This window comes from Micropterus dolomieu, linkage group LG19 (genome assembly GCF_021292245.1).
Source record: "Micropterus dolomieu isolate WLL.071019.BEF.003 ecotype Adirondacks linkage group LG19, ASM2129224v1, whole genome shotgun sequence".
Classification (NCBI taxonomy): domain Eukaryota; kingdom Metazoa; phylum Chordata; class Actinopteri; order Centrarchiformes; family Centrarchidae; genus Micropterus; species Micropterus dolomieu.
In genome coordinates this window covers 29,223,035-29,242,790 of record NC_060168.1, presented here as the reverse complement: position 1 = coordinate 29,242,790, position 19,756 = coordinate 29,223,035, and the positions used below count along the sequence as shown (strand labels likewise).

General features: G+C 38.9%; 1 protein-coding gene across 1 annotated transcript; it reads right to left on the bottom strand.

Annotated features, from left to right (window-relative positions):
* Window positions 1-168: 168 nt before the first annotated feature.
* On the bottom strand, window positions 169-18,777 carry LOC123957316 (switch-associated protein 70-like; the record flags this gene model as incomplete). The annotated part of the gene is made up of 10 exons (XM_046030008.1): window positions 169-1,974; window positions 4,014-4,110; window positions 4,594-4,792; window positions 7,247-7,413; window positions 9,216-9,323; window positions 13,310-13,491; window positions 14,255-14,363; window positions 14,959-15,105; window positions 16,670-16,897; window positions 18,529-18,777. Coding segments are annotated over 10 exons (1,605 nt in total), but the record flags the coding sequence as incomplete, so codon positions are not given.
* Window positions 18,778-19,756: the final 979 nt, after the last annotated feature.

Sequence of the window (19,756 nt, the reverse complement as noted above, 5' to 3'; positions counted from 1 at the left end):
CTTTTGTAACCTGTCATTGTACTGATTTTGACGTTTGTGGCACTCTACCGCCATCTGGTGAACAAATGAGGTTTGAATGCATTTGTAAAAGTGCAGCTGCCTGTGGATTTGTGTGTAGCACTGTATGTTTGTGTAAGTTTTTATTTTGTTTAAAACTACATTAGTCAATATAGTTAGCCACTTGTTCAGCATGTTTATTACATAATTCAGTCTTCAGCTTTTTACATACGGTACATATATATATATAAAACACCAAGTTCAGGACTCATGACGGCATCAAAGGCACTGATTGTGACAGTACAACAACACAGTACAAATGTTCTGCAGATAGCATTCCTGTTTGGAGTGAGACTTTAGCAAAATGCCCTATTTCTGACAGCATTCACAAGCAGGAAATGTTTAAGCCAGTTCCTTAAACAGGTATAAACCTAGGGCAGACAAACCAGAGAAAAAAGCATTTTGATAAAAACAATAAAAGATTTAGTAAATTGTACATGGTATGGTGTTATATTAGACGACAACTTTGTTTAAAGATAATTGACTTTACATTAAACATGTCATCCTCAAGTGCTTAACTTTACGGAAAACAAAAACTCTGACAAAACATTGTTAAAATGTGTTTTTTTTTTTTCAAACATGTAAAAATGGTCCCAAAGGGTTAAGAGTAAAATAGTCACATGAAAGAGAGTAGTAGATCTTACAACTTGGTAGGTGTGGTTCACGATCTCTTAACATTATAACAGCGTGAATCTAAAACATGGTCAAGCAGTTTGCGTTGGACTGATTAGACTCTAGTCAAAAGTAGTGCATTTATTGTTAAGACAGGACAAAGTGGAAGAAAAAGATAAAAGGTATTTTACAAGACTTAATAAGCTGCACATCTTATGCCTTGGTCAGCTATTCTATACAGCATGTGAGTGTCCACTGTTCATAGGCCGTGAAGTACTAACAGCGTTGTAAAAAAGGGACTTATAGCTTCTATAGTGAGCTGCCCATTGGTCCTACAGAAGACCCGAAGGTCTAAGTAGATGGAGTTGTCTTTTAAAATTTGGCCAGCTGCTGTAGTCAAGTCAGTTTTATTTATACATCCATATATCGCAAATCAAGATTTGCCTCAAGGGGCTTCTGGCCCCCCCGTCCTTAAACCCTCAATTCGGATAATGGAAAAACTCCCTTTTTAACAGGGGGGAAAAAATGGAAGAAACAACATGCAATAGATGTTGTGTGTACAGTGATACATGATGATATACAATATCGCTGTACACTTTATTGTAATATCAGGGCTGGTGTGTCATTCAATCTGCTAGCACAGTAGGTGAATATTGGATCAATGCTAAGCCACTGAAAACTAAAGAAGGCCAAGGCACTGTTTAAATGTATTTTCCTGCTCTGTAACCTAAACTCTCTGTAATATACTCTACCTATGGTGGTTGTTAGGGTTGACCCAACCTTGCCAAGTGAGCTCTGCTGCCTTTACAACTTATTTTACATACTGTACACAGTTTTGGGAAAAAAACTCCCTTTAAACACATCACCAATCTACATTTTTAGCTGCTTAGTTATACAACACCAAGTAGCAAGGCATAGCAGTCAATATATTTAGCAACAAAGGAAGACACACATCTTAACAGCAAAGCTATTTTTCCTGGTGTTATCACGTCAGCACTTAGTATTTTTGTTGGCTGCCTGCTAGAATTAGTGAACTTAAAATGTGAATTGAGTCTACTTTAATCTATGGTGACTAACAATGACAGAGACTTGCTCGTACTGAGCAATTATGCCACTGAAAACCCAGTTACCAGCAGTATATTCCAGCTTCCCTTCTGACTTGTAGACATGTTTAAGGTTCAATGCTCTACTGGGCCTGGGTCGTCTGGTTCTTCGTCTCCTGCCACTTCTTCTCTCTTAGACTGAGCTCTGCATCAGAAAAGGCTGCTGGGCCCCAGTTGGTGATCCGCTGCTGTCCCTTGGAACCTGGAAGGGAAGAGAAAGGAAAAATTCACTATAGTGGTAGGAATATTTCATTCAAGGTGGACCATAACCTTCAGTTATTCACCTTATGTGCAATTATAATTAAACATGGCTTAACATGTGTGCTCTATGATAGATGTAATGAAACTCAAAAGTGATGTCATGTTGCACTAATCACAGCAGCAAGTTAAGCTTAACCACTGGAGGTCAGCAATAACAAGAATTTGGGATACTGTGAAAGGATGTCGTACCATGTGAAGCTTAATGCTCTGACTCAGGTTGCTGTGTCCAGCTGGAAAATGTAACTGTTTTTGGTAATCATGGCCCTTTAACAAAGCAGGATATTGTTAGCAATTGCTTTTGGGGTAATTTCCCTTTTTTTGGATGCATCTCTCTCATTAAGTTTTCCTTTATATTTTTTATTTAACTCCAAAATGCTATAGTTGCTCCCTCCGGTTTTAAATAGAGGTCAGGCTCTTAATCATTAACCAGATGTAAACATACAAATGCGGCTGAGAAACAAAGGTGAGCGCCGTTATGGTGACAAATCATCCATAAATGCTTCAGTTACTTTGCAGTTATGTTTGGCCTTAAAAGTAATCTGCACTTTAGGTTTCAACTGAACATGAGTGTACTTATCAGATGAATTGTTCAAAGTGTGCTGCAGTTTAAATTTCTTAAACCTTCTGGCACCAAAAGAGTTTGGACAGACTGATATGTCTATAGAGTAGTCATCTTACTTTGTAGTAAACAACATTCTGAATATGAAGCCTCCAACCAAAATATCTATGGAATTTAGATATCTCATTGTTATGTCTTCTCACTCCAGCATTTTTGCTCAGCTGTAACCAGCTTTGTGGGAGCAGACCGTAGCCTAAGAGAGTATGACAAAAGAGTGTCAGGTTTACAAAGAGCCAAATTGTTTCTCCTCGACTAGTTTCACTAATGAACTCTACTGGGAAATTAGTAGGAAGAAGGCGCCATTAAATTTATTCATGGCAGGAGTTGGTTTGTAGCTTTGGGGGGAAAACATTTCAAGCAGATCATGCTCTGAAACTCTCAGACTAAAGCTGGAGATGTCTACAGTATTTTATTCTTTTGCAATGTTTCCCAACAATTAACAGTGTAGTAAAAGTCAGATAATGTAAGAATTTATCATGGTTGCCAAGAGACACTCTTCAAATTGGTCCTCCCTGACGTAGCACTTGGTCAAAGGTTGTCAGTGTGTGTTACTTTTAGTGTGTGCAAGCAATTGTCAAACCTCAACAATAGTTCAGTGATATGTTTGTGCTATTATTAAATTATTTAAAGGAACTATTCCATATTTTGTCCTTTAAAACTGTCGGCGCCAACAAACCATGTGCTAAGAGGATTTAACAAAGTGTATTTTAAAGAAGAACCACACACTTCATTATTATTCTTTTGCACTGTACACATAATCAGTCACATAAAGTATTATTGAAAAAAAGTTAAATTTCTCTCCTTCCAGCTTATTAAATATGAATATTTTCTGGTTTCTTTATTCCTCTATGACATTAAACTGAATATATTTGGGTTGTGGACAAAACAAGACATTTCAGGAAGTCCTGTTGGGCTTTGGGAAACACTAATCAACATGTTTTACCATCTTCTTACATTTTATAGACCAAACCGCTATTTGATTGATCGAGAAAGTAATCGAACAGATTAGCCGATAAATGAAAATAATTGTTAGTTGCAGCCCTAATGTAATGCACTTTGAATTGGCTTTGTCTATGGAATGTGATATATAAATAAATTTGCCTTGCTCCTGTACTGGCTATTGTCTTCTGCATTACGTGTTTGTGGCCTTGCATTTTGAATCCTGCCCAGCTTTACTATTAAAGCCCTTTTAGAGATGGAACAGCTGTCTTTATCTGTCCGAGGTGCATGCCTGAACAGGGCTATAGAGTGGCAAATACATTAAGTCTTACCCCTCAAACAGTCCTTTATGAAGATTAATCTGCGTGTTAGAGTCCGTTCAAAGATAGAAGTACAGACAGTGGTCTGTGTGCTGTTGTTACCTGGTTGAATGAGCCTTAACAAGCCCTCGTGTTCAGCCACCTTGTGCTTCCAGGTCTTGGTGTTGTTGGTTGCGTCTTCCAGCTTCTTCATGACCGTCTGGCTCACACAAGGACAAGGAGAGGGTTTTTCTTTTATGACAACACTCTGAAAACCTAATTTGTTGCGGTATACTTTATCAACAAATACAATTTAATTAGTATTAACTTCTTTGTATGGTTTTATGGCTAAATAGCTGCCTCCCATTCAGCAGTCATACGGTGATGCTGTGTCTTTACTGAGAACTTAAGTTTTTTAGTAAATGTAAACCGATTTCCTCAACATTGTTTACACTTGAGTTCCCAAACATCACCAGTAAGCTGGGAGGACATTTTCAGATTTTGTGGTGATAATGTGTGTGTGTTCCTTTAACCAAAAACAGGCATCTCTCATTGTTTTTGGCCTTTTATACACTATTTAATAGATTACCCAGCCCTGTTCAACTGAGCCATACTGTTGTATACTTCATTGTAAACTGATTTAGAAATGTCTCTTGTGGGCTACTGCGCGTCCCCAAACCACCACCACTTTGACTGCTCTGACCTGGTACTGCTCCAGCGCCCCCTGCCTCTCTATCTCCAGCTGGTCCAGTTGTTCCATTGCTGCCTGCAGGGCACTCTCCTTGGCCAGACGTTCCCTCTCCAGCTCCTGTTTCTCAGCCTCTGTCTCTGAGATGGCGCGCTGCTGCCGCAGGTGGAACTCCTCCAACTCTGCCCTCTTTGTGGCCTCCTCCTCCAGCAACCTGCTCCACACAAAAATTAACTTAAGTGAGAATAATAACTCTGTATAATATGTACAATGTATTACAGGAAGGCATCTTTCTCGTTAGGGACATTATTAGCCGCTGTGCAATCCCAACATTTTTACAATTCCCACCATCAATACATACTGTATATTATTTTTAAAAAAAACATTAAAAAACCTAGAGACATTTATTGTTACAATGACTGTATTAAATGATGTCAACCCAAGTATTTAAAATCTGTGCAAGATATAAAAAAGGTTTCCTCGGTTCAAGTAATAAAATGTATAAAACATCTCATGTATAAATCAATTGTAAATGGGGGTAGCTGTGGCATTGAGTCAGCAGATGGCGCTATATTACCATTGTGGACTGTTTTTAAGATTATGCTTGAAGTAAATGTGACTATAGATTTTACTTCTGGATAAATGTAGTTTGTATTGTTTATATTCTTTATCAAAACATGCTTTATATAAAAAGGCAGACAAAAATTTTAACGCTTTTTCAAAAGGCAGAATCTAAGGCCATCATTTGATTAAAATAAAGTAAATTAACATTTAATTGTTTTTTGACTGCATTCATCTTCCATCAAAATATAAACAGAAAAACTTGGGAAAGCACCTTGCATACAGGAGCTACAGTGGTGCTACTGACAAAATGTACAACACACAGAAGTCAAGTTGGCTCAGTGCCCAATATGATATTGAATATTTTACTTCAAATCTCCTCTCGTAATCTGTGATTCCTGATGGGCATGTTTCTAAACTATTTACTATATCTCTATGCACAAGTAACTCAAATCGGCCCTTAGCCTATCATCAAGCCTAAATATCTGTAAACTGCTTTTCACACGTTTGTAAGCTTTACATGAAAAGTTCAGTGTGGTAGAAGACTAAATGGTCTGTTACTGATTGCTGTCTTTTTAACAAAGTGGTTTAATTTAAGCACAGTGGTGACATGCTCACTGCTGGTTAGTCAAACGTAAGGTGGAAAGTAAATGTCAGCAGAGAGGAAGGAAGGACAGGGGAGAAAATGTGGTATAGATGGAGAGAGAGGGAAGTACAAGTTGAATGTCTGGCTGCCTGTGAGGAGCAGATTCAGCACATGTGGCTGCTTGTAGATGGTTTCATGCTAAAGGATTAAAAGGTTCAGTGTGTAATATTTATGAAGCATGGATCTAAGTTACTCCACCGTCTCAGTCGCTGTAACTTATGTGACCCACATAAAATACAATAATGCAACATAACGGCGCAGGACAACAACACAGTAGAAGACCCATTCACTACAGTAATGTTACTTACTGCGGCCTAACTGTTAAAGTGTGTCAACAATCTTATTTATACTATTCAGCCTAGCTCACTAGCTGTTTCGTTATCATCCAATACATTTAGCTGTGCTCCATTGGTGAACCTACGGCGAAAGATACACAGATTGTAACGTTACTGAAAAGCAGACAGGCGAGCTAACGCTGTTGTATCATGTCGGCTAAATGCAGTCAATGTAACGTTATCATGCAACGAGCATGGATTAGTTAAACCTCAAGCTGATAAAGATATTTAATGTTGCAGTGGGAGTTTAACTGATTTTCCAGCACGTTGTGTCTGTCTATAGCCGCTGTCACACTGACTTATTTTGCGGGAGTATTCAATATGCCAATATACTGTAGTACTTTCTGTCTGAGCTGGGAACGTTGAAGTAACAGACCATTAATGTGTCTGTGTGAAAAGCCACAGCCGGGAATCTTTTGTGTGTTGGCACGGCACATTATCTCTTCCATTTTGTTTTTAGCCACAACAAGCTGTGTGAAATATGGTCTTTCTTAGTTTCCCATGCTGTTGTTACACAAGTATTTTGTTCACTTGCTGCTAAGTTTTATGTGCAGTTTTGTGTGCCAACTTGAAATGGATTGAAAACCACGTGCAAATGGCTCAAACTGTCCCCGTCTGATTTTTTAGAGTGCAAAGAGGGCACATTTAGCCTCAATGTAATAAAAAGGTGTTTTTATAAATGTGTGAATGGCAAAACAGTAGTTGTGTCATCACTGAAATATGTAAGCATGTCACTCGTAGCCACATCCAGTCAACCAAGATTAGAGCAGTTTTCTCTCCTTTGTGATTAAGTTTAGATTCTTGTGGGATTTTTAGTCACCTTAGTTTGTTCTTTTGCTAGTATTAACATATTTACATTAAAAAAATGTTGCATTGTTAAAGTAACCTGCTGGTTTCTAACAACAGAAAGTATGCTTTTCTCAGCTCCAACTCAGTGTGCCCTAAATAGAGACCAAGACTTTAACAAAGTTTCATCTGTAAGATTACTGAATTGCCTTGTGCCAACATAATTTTTTAAGTTGTTGAATATAATTGTGCACAGACACTTCTCAAACAGACCTATTTAATGAAAATGTTTGAATCAACTTCACAGCGCTTTGCCCTCCTCCACTCTTCATTAACTGACCGTGCCTGCAGCTTGCGGACGACCTCCTCGTCCTGTCTAGCACGCCTCTCGTCCTCCAGAGCGTCCTCAAGTTGACTGTACATGTGCTCCAGCTCCCGAACCCTCTGCAGGTACTGCTCCAGCTCAGTGGACTTCTGTGCCACCTGCTCCTCTACCTGCTGCCGTACCTATTAAACCAAGAAAGTACAGAACAATACTGGAAGTCAATATCAGATTGAACAGTTTTATTTCATAACTAGTCCTAAATTAGCAGCTTATCCTCAAAGTGACTATTTCAGCCCAGCCTATGTTAGGTAGGTCATGTATTCTGGTGCTCTATGTGAGCTCTTTAGCACTGTGGTAGTAGGTGTAGAAGTACAAGTACACACACACAATGTATACAAAAGTACACTTCCCTGTTCCTAATTAGCATCTCACCAGAATAGATTTAGATTTTCTGCTAAGGTGTTTATGAGTAAGCACACACCAAAAATGACCAACATTAGCCAGTTCTAGCTTTTTGCATTTTATTCCACTTTGAATTGAATAGATTTGGGTTTTGGACTGTGGGTTGGCCAAACAAGCAATCTTTGAATGTCACCCTGAGTTCTGATGAATTGTACTGGGCACTTTTTTTTCCCCTTTTTGTTTTTTTACTATTTTCTGATATTTTATAGACCAAATAAATCATTATAAATAAAATAGTTATCAAATTAATTGCTAATGAAAATAATCGCTCTATGAGCTGAATGATTTAGGGATGTAGTTTGTATATTTGTAAGTTAACTTTGTACCGTTTTCATTCATAAACGTAATAAAATAGATTTGATCAAACTCATGTTGTCTCTTCTTGTAAACAGCTGATGGGGAAGTCAGTGAAGAGGAAAAAAGCTATAAAGTCACTGATGGATGATAAACACATCCACTGGTGTGTTATACCACTTCCATGCTGTGCACTGAGCATGTCAAGATGTTATCTCCTAAGGCAGTGAAGCACAGTGTAGATGCTTTTTTGGTGGTTACATTTACCAAATGTACCTTACAGTAACAAGTACGTGTCTGCAGTTACAATCAAACAGCAAATTCTTTTAATGAGCTGAGCTACATTGAAATACTGTATTATTAAATGTGTAGTGACATTAACACTCAAAAGGACTTGTCTGCTGTCAGGTTTCAGCTTTAAGTGACCTTCACTCTGAGCTGTAGTGTGTCTTAACTTTCAGTCTATATTGTCTGAAGATTCTCAAGTCATCCAGGTCATAGTTATCCAAAGAAGGTTAAAGTCGAGAGCAACTGGACTTGGTTTAAGATACTAGGAGACATTTTGTCCCTCATCCAAGGGACTTCTTCAGTTCTGACTGACTGGTAGGGAAACTAAGCTACTGAACCTCAGTGGGGTCGTTTGGTAAGATTGTCGATATCGCTGGTTCGTTAGTGTTCATGGCTGTTGTAACGACAGTCGTTATGGTCGTTAGGACTACCGTTGGCATCCTCACCTGAGGCCAATAGGTTACGTTTTTTGAGTTTCCTGGGAAGTGATGAAAGAACCACATTGTAAGTGGGGGATAAGTGGTGGCGTAGACCCCCTCCTCTGTTCAGCGACGGCTTCTCAACCCCAGTGTAGATGGCTTCCTTGACACCTCTTTCAAACCATCTATCTTCTCTGTCTAAAATGTGCACCTCTTGGTCCTCAACAGAGTGTCCTTTGTCCTTCAGATGTAAGTAAACTGCAGAGTCTTGACATGAGGAGTAAGCCCTTCTGTGTTGTGCCATATGTTTGTGTAGTGCTTCAGTCTCCATAATATACAGGTCTCTGCATTCCTTACTGCATTGGACCGCATACGCTAGATTTCAGTCTGTGTTGTACTTGCATATCCTAAGGAAAAAAACCTCTACAGTATACCAAAAAGAGTGAGTTGTATTTGAATTGCTCGTTCTCCACCACTTGTTCTGATGTAATGACTCAGGAAGATGACAAGGAGTGGCATACCATTTTCTCTCTCTCCAGGTCCATCCTGTAGCGGTCCTGGAGTTCAGTTTGGGTCTGAAGACGCCTTCGTTCTTCTGCTGCTGCATCAGCTGCCGCCTCCTCCAGAGCCTGGCAAAAAGAAAAACAGATGGCTATCAAAAAAAAGGTCAAATACTCCCAGTAGATAAAAGAGCCTGTTAACAGGGCGGCATCCTTAAATTCAGGTTAGATATGTTATAAGAAATATGGTTATTTTAGTTTGAAGGCCAAGAAGCAAGCTGTGGCCCACAGCTTACCTCTAAATAGGCATTTAAAAAAAAGAAATAGGGATATCTAAAGAGATAGGCAACTTCTAAAGAGGAACTGAGAGTGAACATACGTAGTGGCCACTGCTAAAATAGAAGTGCATATTGAAAAAAAAAACCCTGAAAGATTATCACTGTAAAGCAGCAAGTCAATTTAGGTAATTTTCTTTGGCTAAAAAAAGCTGACAACAGATTACAATTGAATTGTGGTGGATCTAAGTCGAGGGTTTCTTACCTAAGTAAACTGAGAAATTTTAATCCTACTTATAAAAGGGAATTGAAAATACACTTAAATTTGCTTCAGTGGTTGCGATCTGATAGTCAACCTGCTCCTCTATGGAGAACTCTCCAAACTTCACATTCATACACACAACTCACTAAACTCACTACTCAACTCACCAAAATATTATTAATATTATTCACCGTGTTCTCATTCCACTTTTGAACAGCAATTACGTGAGATTAACTCAAAAGTATGTCTAGAAACAGATCTTTAAACACACTCCAGACTGTAAATCTTTGTACAACACAATGTGTCACAACCTCACTTGGCCACTCTATATTTGACACTGTAAAGCAAAACAACCTTAAAATGTGAGACCGGCGTGGTGTGTAAGTACAACAGAAAGTTAAGACATTTAGCAGACGTTTGAGGTCTCCAAGTGCCTTTCAGTTATTTCAAATTTTCTATTTTTACAGACTTGTGTCACCCAGCTGTGACTTGTCTTAAGACTGCGACCGTCTACTACCGTACTTATAGCAGCATAGTGTGAGAGCCAGAGTGCCTATTGTGTATGTGTGTGTGTGCGTGAGCGCCCAGCGACACTGCAGATGACCCTACAGTGTGTCTCTCTCTCTGTATGTGGCTGTATATGTGTGTGTCCATTGTGCATTCATGCAGCCATCTATGTGTGATGGGACTTTCACCTCAATGGCAGATTGTTGCGCATTCATGGGAGAGCAGCAATGTCTCAAACAAAGACAAAGCCTTGTTCTCTGCTGCACTGTTTCTTGCACAACTACAACGTGAACTAGTTTGACTGACTGTTGCTGCATCTACCCGTCTGTCACAACCACGCTGATGGCTGCAACATGCCTTGTGCTGCACTGTACGGTCAATGTATTAAAGGATAATATCCTCTGAGAAGATTTCTTTGATGTTGTGAGCTAAGAGTACGCTTTTCTAGACATGTTAGATGTAAGTGGAGATGGAAAATAAATCTCTCTCTAAATAATAAACATTGTCCCCCCCTTTCCATTTCAGATAGCTTTTTGTGATCACTTTTAATCACACGCAATGTCACAATGTGACTATATTTCACATTTTAATTATTGTGTTTCTTCCATCTCCCATGGTAAAGCAGTTCATTTTGATATCGACACTTGGGAATGATTGAAAAATCCCTGCCAATTATTTTCAGGTACATGTGATTAATTAATAATCCAGGCGCTATAAATAGCATTAGTAGTGTGTAATGATAGCTGTGCTTGCCAGTGTACAAAAACTTAAGCAAATTTTTTCACCTACTATTTATTGACAGGTCTAAAGACTACAGTAGTGAAGAAGGCAGAAGTACTGATATGGGTATTTATTTATGGCATACTGTGGGAAATGAGGCTTGTGTGTCCAGTTTCACATTGTTTGAGATCTATAAGCTATCCTTACTTCTTCATAGCTTCATAACTTTGACAAAAAGAATACATATGAAGACAAATTGTTTTACTTTGAAGCAACTAATGTTCTAACCTGTAACAACTACAGTGTGTTTCAATCAACTGTATGACATCAGCTCTTTACTCATTGTGAAGCTGACACTTCCTGTTAACCTCACAGCCATTTACCGTATTCACAGGAACCAGCCTGTCGTCATTAGCAATTAGGGAATCCACATAGACACCGAATTTTAACACGACCAGTCAGTTAGCAGTGTGAACAGACAGGAGTGGGAGTCAGGTTTAGGGAGATTTACTGGAAAAACGTGTTTAACAGAGACTTATGATGTCCCTCTGTCCCCTTCCTGGTTCAATACACATTCCTCTGTTTGCAGCAAGTGGCAGACTATTCATCAGCCGGAGGCCACAGGGTGGAGCTCATCTGTTATTGTTATTCATGAGCCAGAAACATGTTTCAGAGAGCCACTAGAGTTTTTAGGTGACCCACTTTAATTGTTTTGTAAAACAATACACGTTACTCAGTTAACTCGTCTTGTATTTGTTATTTTAAGCTGTGACATTATTTATGGGGAATGTTGTCGAATCAGTTTTGAGACTTTGTTTAGTGACTAACTGGAGTACACATCTGTTTAGCAAGAATATTTCCTTCTTTTGATTTCCAGAATTAACAAGCTCAGTAGAAGCAAAAGATTTGATGATGCTGTGATGCCCTTCAGATCCACGTGTTTGAAGGTTTATCAGACGCCAAAACACTGCACGGAGCTTTATAATGTTATAAGAAGGGAAAGTTATCATGCCAACAACTACTTACTATCTTATCACAAGGTAAACAGTAGAAATACGGTGTCCATGTTACAAAGTAATCTACCAGGAAATTGCACTAGCAAAACTTTGATTGCATTGTTTTTACAGCGAAGTGTTGAGCCAGTGATATCACCACTGAATTGTCAAATTAGCCTCATGCAAAGAAATGAGGAGGCCGCATTTTTTCATAAAGGGCTAAAAGTTGGTCTGAACACGGTTGTGAGGATTGACCTTGGCGTAGAAAAACAGACAGAACTCCTCTTCACAGTTTAAGGTTCTTAATTGTGTATCTGAGTACAAAAGAAGCCCTGAGCACAGTGGATGCATAGAGATCCCATGAGTTTACGTTCTAGCTGAGGAAGCTGTCCCGATAAAGGAACAGAACAGACACTTTGTACCCAAACAGCTGAGTCAGCTAGGAAAATAACAACATGTGTGTCTTAAACACCCACGCATCTTTTCAAACTGCAAAGACACTCAAAATATATTTGGAAACATGTCTTCTTCTTCCAGGTCACTTCATGCTTGGAAGGGGAATGCCTCCGCTCCTTCCTGTATTTTGGTTTTTTTTTTTTTTTTTTTTTTTTTAAATTGAGTCGTATGCTTTCTATTTTTTATATTTCCTTTATTATTAGAATATTATTTTATTCTCACAGGTTCAGAAACACCCTCTGGGAGAATCCCTCAGGTTTCATTCACTAACAAATTCCAGTGAATTTCCTCCCAGATGGCTCTTTCCTTTTGTTCCCCTTTGCTCGTCACAATAGAAAATTATATAGACATTTGTGTTTATAACTGTGTAAAAGTTGTGCTCTATTTTCATTGCCAACCCAACTGTTTGTTTTGTGTTATTTGTCTTGGAGTGGGTTTTCTGAGTCCCTTATCTTTGTGTTTGTTTGGCTAAAATTTTTATCTCTTCAATGTTTTTAGTCACGGCAGTTTAATACAGTTTTTTTCCTTTTGTATAAAAGGTAGGTATTGTTCATTTTAATAACTCTACAACTGGCGCACATTTTCTTTCTTTGTACAAATAAAAAACAACATGTAGTCAGGACATCCTTGACAGAGTCAGATTACACAAAAGTAACGATTGCTGACACTCACACTAGACTGGAGGATAATCTGTCCAGTATGCACTTCTGTTTGCATTCCCACATTATGTTGACAGGTCGTCACAGATCACTCCAGCCCCTCTCATGTCAAAGAAACACTGCCACTCCACCCTGAGCTATTTTTATATTCATGCCACAAAAGGAACTGTTAATGCACCAGACGTTTCCTGACCAGACTGGATTCAAAGAGCAACATTTAATGTGTGTGTTTTCTCCTCACCTTCCTCATGTTCTCAAGTTCCAGCTGTTTAGCCTCATTGGCCGTCTGCAGTTCCCTCATCCTCAGCTCCAGGTCCTCCTGTTCAGCCTGCTGCTTCAGTCGCAGCTCACGCCGCTTCTGTCGAGCCTCGCGGTGCGGCGCCGGCCGGCCCTGACGCAGCAGGCTCACACAGGTCTGAATGGCTGCGAGGAAAACATGGAGACGTAAAAAATCGTGTTGTGATTTCATTCAAAGCTGTCTGTAAATGACGAGAAAAGATGTCATAAGAGCTGTGACTTAATTATTTTTAATAATAAAGTGTCAAAACAATTGTGACAAAATTGAAGTAAATAACTCTGGATATCAATAGCATTCATATTAGAACTGAAATGAGAAGTTGTTTAATAGATTAGTGGGCGGACAGAAAAAGAATCAACTATTTAAACATCAGTTCTTCTATGGTTGTCATGTATGACTTGTAAACTGAATATCTGACTACAAAAGTGCATATTTAACTTTTCTGACATTCTATTGAATAAACCAATTGTGAAAATAGTGAGTTACAGCCCTACTTTGTATCCTAACAGGAATCATGTAATGAAGGAAAAAAAAACCACAGGATTTTATTTCTAATTTGGCTCTTAGTCAGTTTTAAAAACTCCACAAAAACTTTAGTTTTACAATTTTGACTAAAATGCGATATGACAAGAATTTTGCATTTAGACAATTTCCTGTTGAGATTAATGAAATATCTTAACTTGACACAACTCAAATGAAAACGTCTTATATTTACAGAGAAAACCAAAGCATTCGCTTTCACTGAAATGCAGAAATGTGTCTCTTTAAAAAAAACATCAGACAGTGCAATCCATGAAGTGGGAATGAATGAGACAATAATCTCATTGATTGATAAGCACATTGGAGCTTACAGCTACAGAATTTATTAATGATTATCCGATATCTCACCCTGGATCCATTCCTGCTTCTTCTTCTTGTCCGACACACTGATTTCAAAACTTTTTTGCGACGACTTGATGAGGAAGAGACACTTCTTTCCCTCTTTATCTTGCAGAGGCTGCATTGAAAACAATAAAAATGGATTATGCCAGCTGATCAATGTGAGCAAACATGAGTGAAGACCACAATATTCAGTTGCACAATCAATATCTACAATTCAATTTTATTTATATAGCGCCAAATCACAACAACAGTTATGTTCTTATGATATCTTTTTCAGAGCTTTCAACTGTACTGAGTGTGCCCACTGTTTAATCAGCTAGGAAGGCAATAAAATGCAATACTGACCCCAAGGTCAAAAAACAAATATCTGTATTTGTTTTTTAACCTTCACACGATTATCTTCTCTACTGAAATTCTCACCATGACTAATGTAAGATAACACAGGAATCGACCCCCTAATGATCCAAAAATGTATTTTTAATGCCCAACTAATCACTATATCTGTTTAGCTAACATAACTGTACGGTTGTAAAAACACACAATTTGATTGACCTATGATGCAGCATCAGACATGCACTTTAAGCTTAGATTTTCAGGCCTTAGATTTTGTCCACCCTTGTTTCAGCTATTAAATTGATCACTACGAAGGTCATGAGTGCTCACAGATGTAGAAGAGTTCTCATAAAAATAACAGAACAGCAGGTTCTTGCCTCCACACCGCAGTTTCCATCCAGTAAGATTTCTCCTTTCAGTTCGGCCAGGTCCTCACCGACATAGTAGGAGATGGAGTTTGGCTTCAGCACGAACCAGCGCTCCGTCCAGTTCTTCCTCTTGTGACCTTTCTTCATCATGTAGCCCTGCAGAGAGAAAGGAGGACATGAATCAGGGTAACACAACCAACCTTTTTAAAAATTATTTTATCCCTCACGCAATTGTTTGATGATTTCATAAGAGATAACCGGTCTACTGGAAGCTCCTATTGGTTTCTGTGTTTAAATGTGTTGGTTGCATGTGTTCAGTGTTATGTGTATTTGACGTTTTTATTTCTAATGAACCAGGTGAAGCCATAGACAAGTTTCCAGAAATGGATAATAAAGTTTTGTCTTATCTTATTTAAACCAATAACCACTCTGACATTATTGACTTTGTTATAAAAAAGGATAATTTAGAGACTGGATTCCACATGGGATACTAAACATTAAATCGAGGCCCACAATGGAAATAAGTTTGTAACTTTTTTGTTATCCTCAACAGTTCTGACAAATGAATAGTGTCACTCTGGAGGCATCTTGTTATGCAAGATCTATCTTATCTTAATTTTTTTTTTTTTTGTCTCTGCGTGACCCCAGTAACACATTCATGCATGCTTTCACATGAAAATATACAGCCCTGCCCCACGTTACCACAAACTCTCACTTCCTTATTTTTGTATATATTGCAAAGGGCTGTTGTAACTTTTAGAAGATTTCTTCTATCATCAATCCACCTGTGTCTGTCTGTTTGCCTTGATAAAGTGTTTGATGAGCCCCTTATTTTATTTTTACACATCTTTAAAAACAGGTCACAAACATAGTTTCAGTACAAATGATTAATAGGGATTAATTAATTAATTAATTAAGGACAGTGTATGTGTGATTGAGTCAAAATAAACTACAGTGTGCATGTTCATGGTAATGAAGGAACAGGTCACCCAGTGAATCAGTGTGGCTCATTGCTTTTTAATAGTTTTTGGATCAGTGGAGCTCTATGCCTTATATCAGACTTTGGATACACAAATAATACTTCGTTGTTGGTTTTGGTCTTTTCATGGGGTTTGTTTTGTGTTTTGAAAAGTTCATGCTCGTCATCTCGGTCGAACTCAAGAGGACCTGAGTTCAAAGCAAGATGGCTGCGAAAAGCATTGACTGTAGTCAAAGCTGTGGTATTAAAGTTTGTTTTTGCACTTTTGTCTTTTTTGTGTCGTTTATTAAGTCGTATACACAAGACTGTCTTACCGTTCCCTATATGCATGTTGCTACAATCCTGTTGTTATGCAGGAAATACCGCGTATCAACCGGTGCTGCTACAACAAAACTGGTTGAGGTGGCCTTGACTCATCGTGTGGCAAATGAAAGACATCCAACTCGGGGTTCCTTGTTCTTTATATGGCGTTAAGATTACTTGACCATAATATCACAAAGACTGCCAATGTGTGCCAATAGATAGGGGGAAACATTAAGCAATTTTTTTTTTTTACATTGGTTTAATACGACATGATATTTTCAGTGGTAAATCTACCCCTGTTATCCCTGTAGCAAACTGCATTTGTGGGGCATGAGAACAGAGAGCTCACCAAGCGTAGCGACTAAAGAGATGGAGCTTAGCGAACGATCAGTCACAGAGACTGTATCAGTGTTCTGTCTGTACATGTGTGCTGCCCACCTGTTTGAGCACGTCCAGGATGAGCTCCTGGTAGACATCAGTGATGCCCATGGAGAGCGTTTGGCGGTCCATGCCCTTACTGAAGTGACCCGACCCTACCAGGCTGATGAGCTGCCAGGCTTTCAGACTCTCCTGGTTTGAGTTCAGCTGCAGCTTGTAGTCCTCGAAACGTTCCTCCACCCAGCTGCCCCCGATCGCCTCAGTCAGCTTATGCAAGAAGTACTCAATCTGTGCATGGAGACACATGCAGAGTTATAAACAAGAGCATATGAGTGTGCAAAGACAAAGCACACACCATACAAACAGGCAAAATAGAATTTTTCCTACTTTTTTAATAAAACATACTAGTCATTCAACTATTCATTCATATAGAAGATAACTGTCCCCCTCCTGTATTTATCCTACTGCTCATCTCAACATGGGTGCATATAAATATACATTTGTCTTGCATACAATCTTCCTGTGATTCAGCTCTGTTTGTTATACCCAACAATAAATCTTCCAGCGTTTGCAAAAGAACAGGAAGCTGGAAACTTCCTTTTCTGCTCTTGAGCAACGGACGTTTTCAGTTGACCAGTTACTGTAGCAGCAAAGCGCCACATACACAGTACAACTAAAATCCAATTCTGAGTTCACGGCTGACCTGAGCTTAACATGAACAAGAGCCCATTTAAGTGAGCCGTTAACTGCAGTAGGAAGTTAATACAGGCAACCAAACAAATGCTGGCTAATTTGAGTAATTGATAACATTTACATCAATAACTTCCCCCATTTTGTAACCAACCATTTCAGAGACAGTTTTTTTCCAGAGTAACAACGTAGCAGACAGTTAAAGGGGAAAATTGCTTTCTATACAAGTCAGTAAGCTGCAAGTTTACACGTTGGTAACCAGCGATAGTGGATTAAGAAGGACCCTTAACAATGGACCTAAAATCTTCCTCTAAAATCAAAAACAGAATTTTTGAAAGTGTGCAATCCTGAAGTGCAGACTGCAGACTTCACTGACTAGCATTAAAAACGAGGTTTCATGGAAGACATGAATGGTCTAGTCTGAGGTTGTAGAGTATCCAACTATTACTAAGCTCCGTCAGGCTTGTTTACCGACCATTTGGTCAGACCTTGCCGGATCTCAATCAGATAACGTTCTTATCTACGAACTATATTTTATTTCAGCAAAGTTCTTTATTTAACACTGATACACTAAGCTGTTTGGCAAAAACATAAAGAAGGGGTTGTGTTGATAGTAAATGGACATCGTGTTACACTATAAATGAACATATCTTCATTTACTGATGCCAGTGGCTACCACACAAGGTGGCAAAAGAAACAGAAACTAATACATTCACATACACAGACGGCACAGCCATCGGAGCAATTTGGCTTTTGAGACGCTAACTGGAGGAGCCGGGATCGAACTACCGACCTTTATATTAGTGGATGACCCACTCTTTCTCCACAGCCACCCCTAATATGGTATAATGTAATGTTACGTCATGACAGGTAACGTCTTGCCACTGATATATTGAACATTTTGAAACAAACGGCCGTAGCCCCTTTTACTTAAGTGCTGCTGAAGCTTGAAGTTGTGAATTTGTACCAGTCATTTCAGGGTTTCAGGTTTGTAAACTGCTACATATAGTCCACTTTGTTGAGGGAGCCACCTGCAGTGTTTTAAATCGATCAGTGTAGTGGTTAAAAGATGTATCTTAAAAGGAGCCCAAACAGCCAGTTTTTCTTTAACCAAGTGGTGTTTGGTGAACAGACACAAAGTAATGAACAGGCACATCAATTTGTCCTAAAAATAGGAAAATACCCGTCCGTTGAAGTTGCAGCAGTGAACTACTGTAGTGAATATTTACCTCCTCGGTGACGATGATCAGTGGGTATCTGTCCTCAGACAGGAAGTTGAAGATGCACCAGATCTTGAAAGCGTCGTTGTTGGAGATGTACAGCTGGTTCAGATCCAGGTTTTTCCTGGAGCACAATGTCCAGCACATTTTGTTGAAGTCCTGACGATCAAAGTTATCTGTCACCTGTGGCAGAGTATAACAACAGTGGTGAGTCACAGAAATCTGAGTCGGCAAACATTCCCCCTGTTGACATTTCCATCAGTAAAACAAGCTGGTCAGTAGTTCCAACCATTCTGGCATCCCAGCATTTTTGGTTTACCACTTTCAAATCTTATAAACCCTGTATTAAGGGAGGTGTATTAGAAAGAAAAGTAAATTAAATGTTTCCAACACACAATATCCTGAATACACAGAGTTTTACTTAACATACTGAGCTGACAGTAATGTAATATACACGCTTTCATTTATATACTTTGACAGCATATTATTTACTCCCAGAGAGACGGCACGAATCCTGTCTGTGCAAAAGGAAAGTGGTAAAATGTGGGGAAAGCTTTTGAAAAAGGTACAATTGTTGCTGTGCGGAGAAATGTTCTCGAGCCGGTGAACAGGAGCATCTCCATGGAGACTCCTGGCAGGCCGACTGTGCAGTCGTGTGGATAAGAGGAACATCTCGTCCTGCTGGCGAAATGCCACCAGCAACCCCCCGCAAAACAACCTTAACGCAGTCCCTAACTAAGAACTGATCTGAACATGAAGTGAACCCTGAAACTGAGCTCACCAAGCATCACATTTTTGGCTATTTAAATACTATTAGAATAAAAAAATGTGAGAAATGTGGTGCGGCCGTTATACTTGTGGTTTGAGCAGCCAGCGGTGCAGAACCTGGTTTCACAATGTTCAGCTGTTCTGCTGCATGCACACACTTTAAAAGATAAGATGAAACATTCAAGTATGTGAGCAGTGATAAAATGCATCATTGTGTGAACACCAGATAAAAAACATTTTACTTGTACAATGAAGAATAGTTTGAGTTTAAGCTAAGATGGCATTGTAAGTTATCAAGAGTGCACTACAGTGACACAGCAAGCAGATAATAATTATGATAACACTACATTGAAGATCAAATAAATGGCAGGCAAAAAAAAAAAAACGACCCTCATTACCTTTAAATATGGATGTATTACACATTTTCAGAACAACCAGGACTATTTGAAAATGATATACATAATTTAAG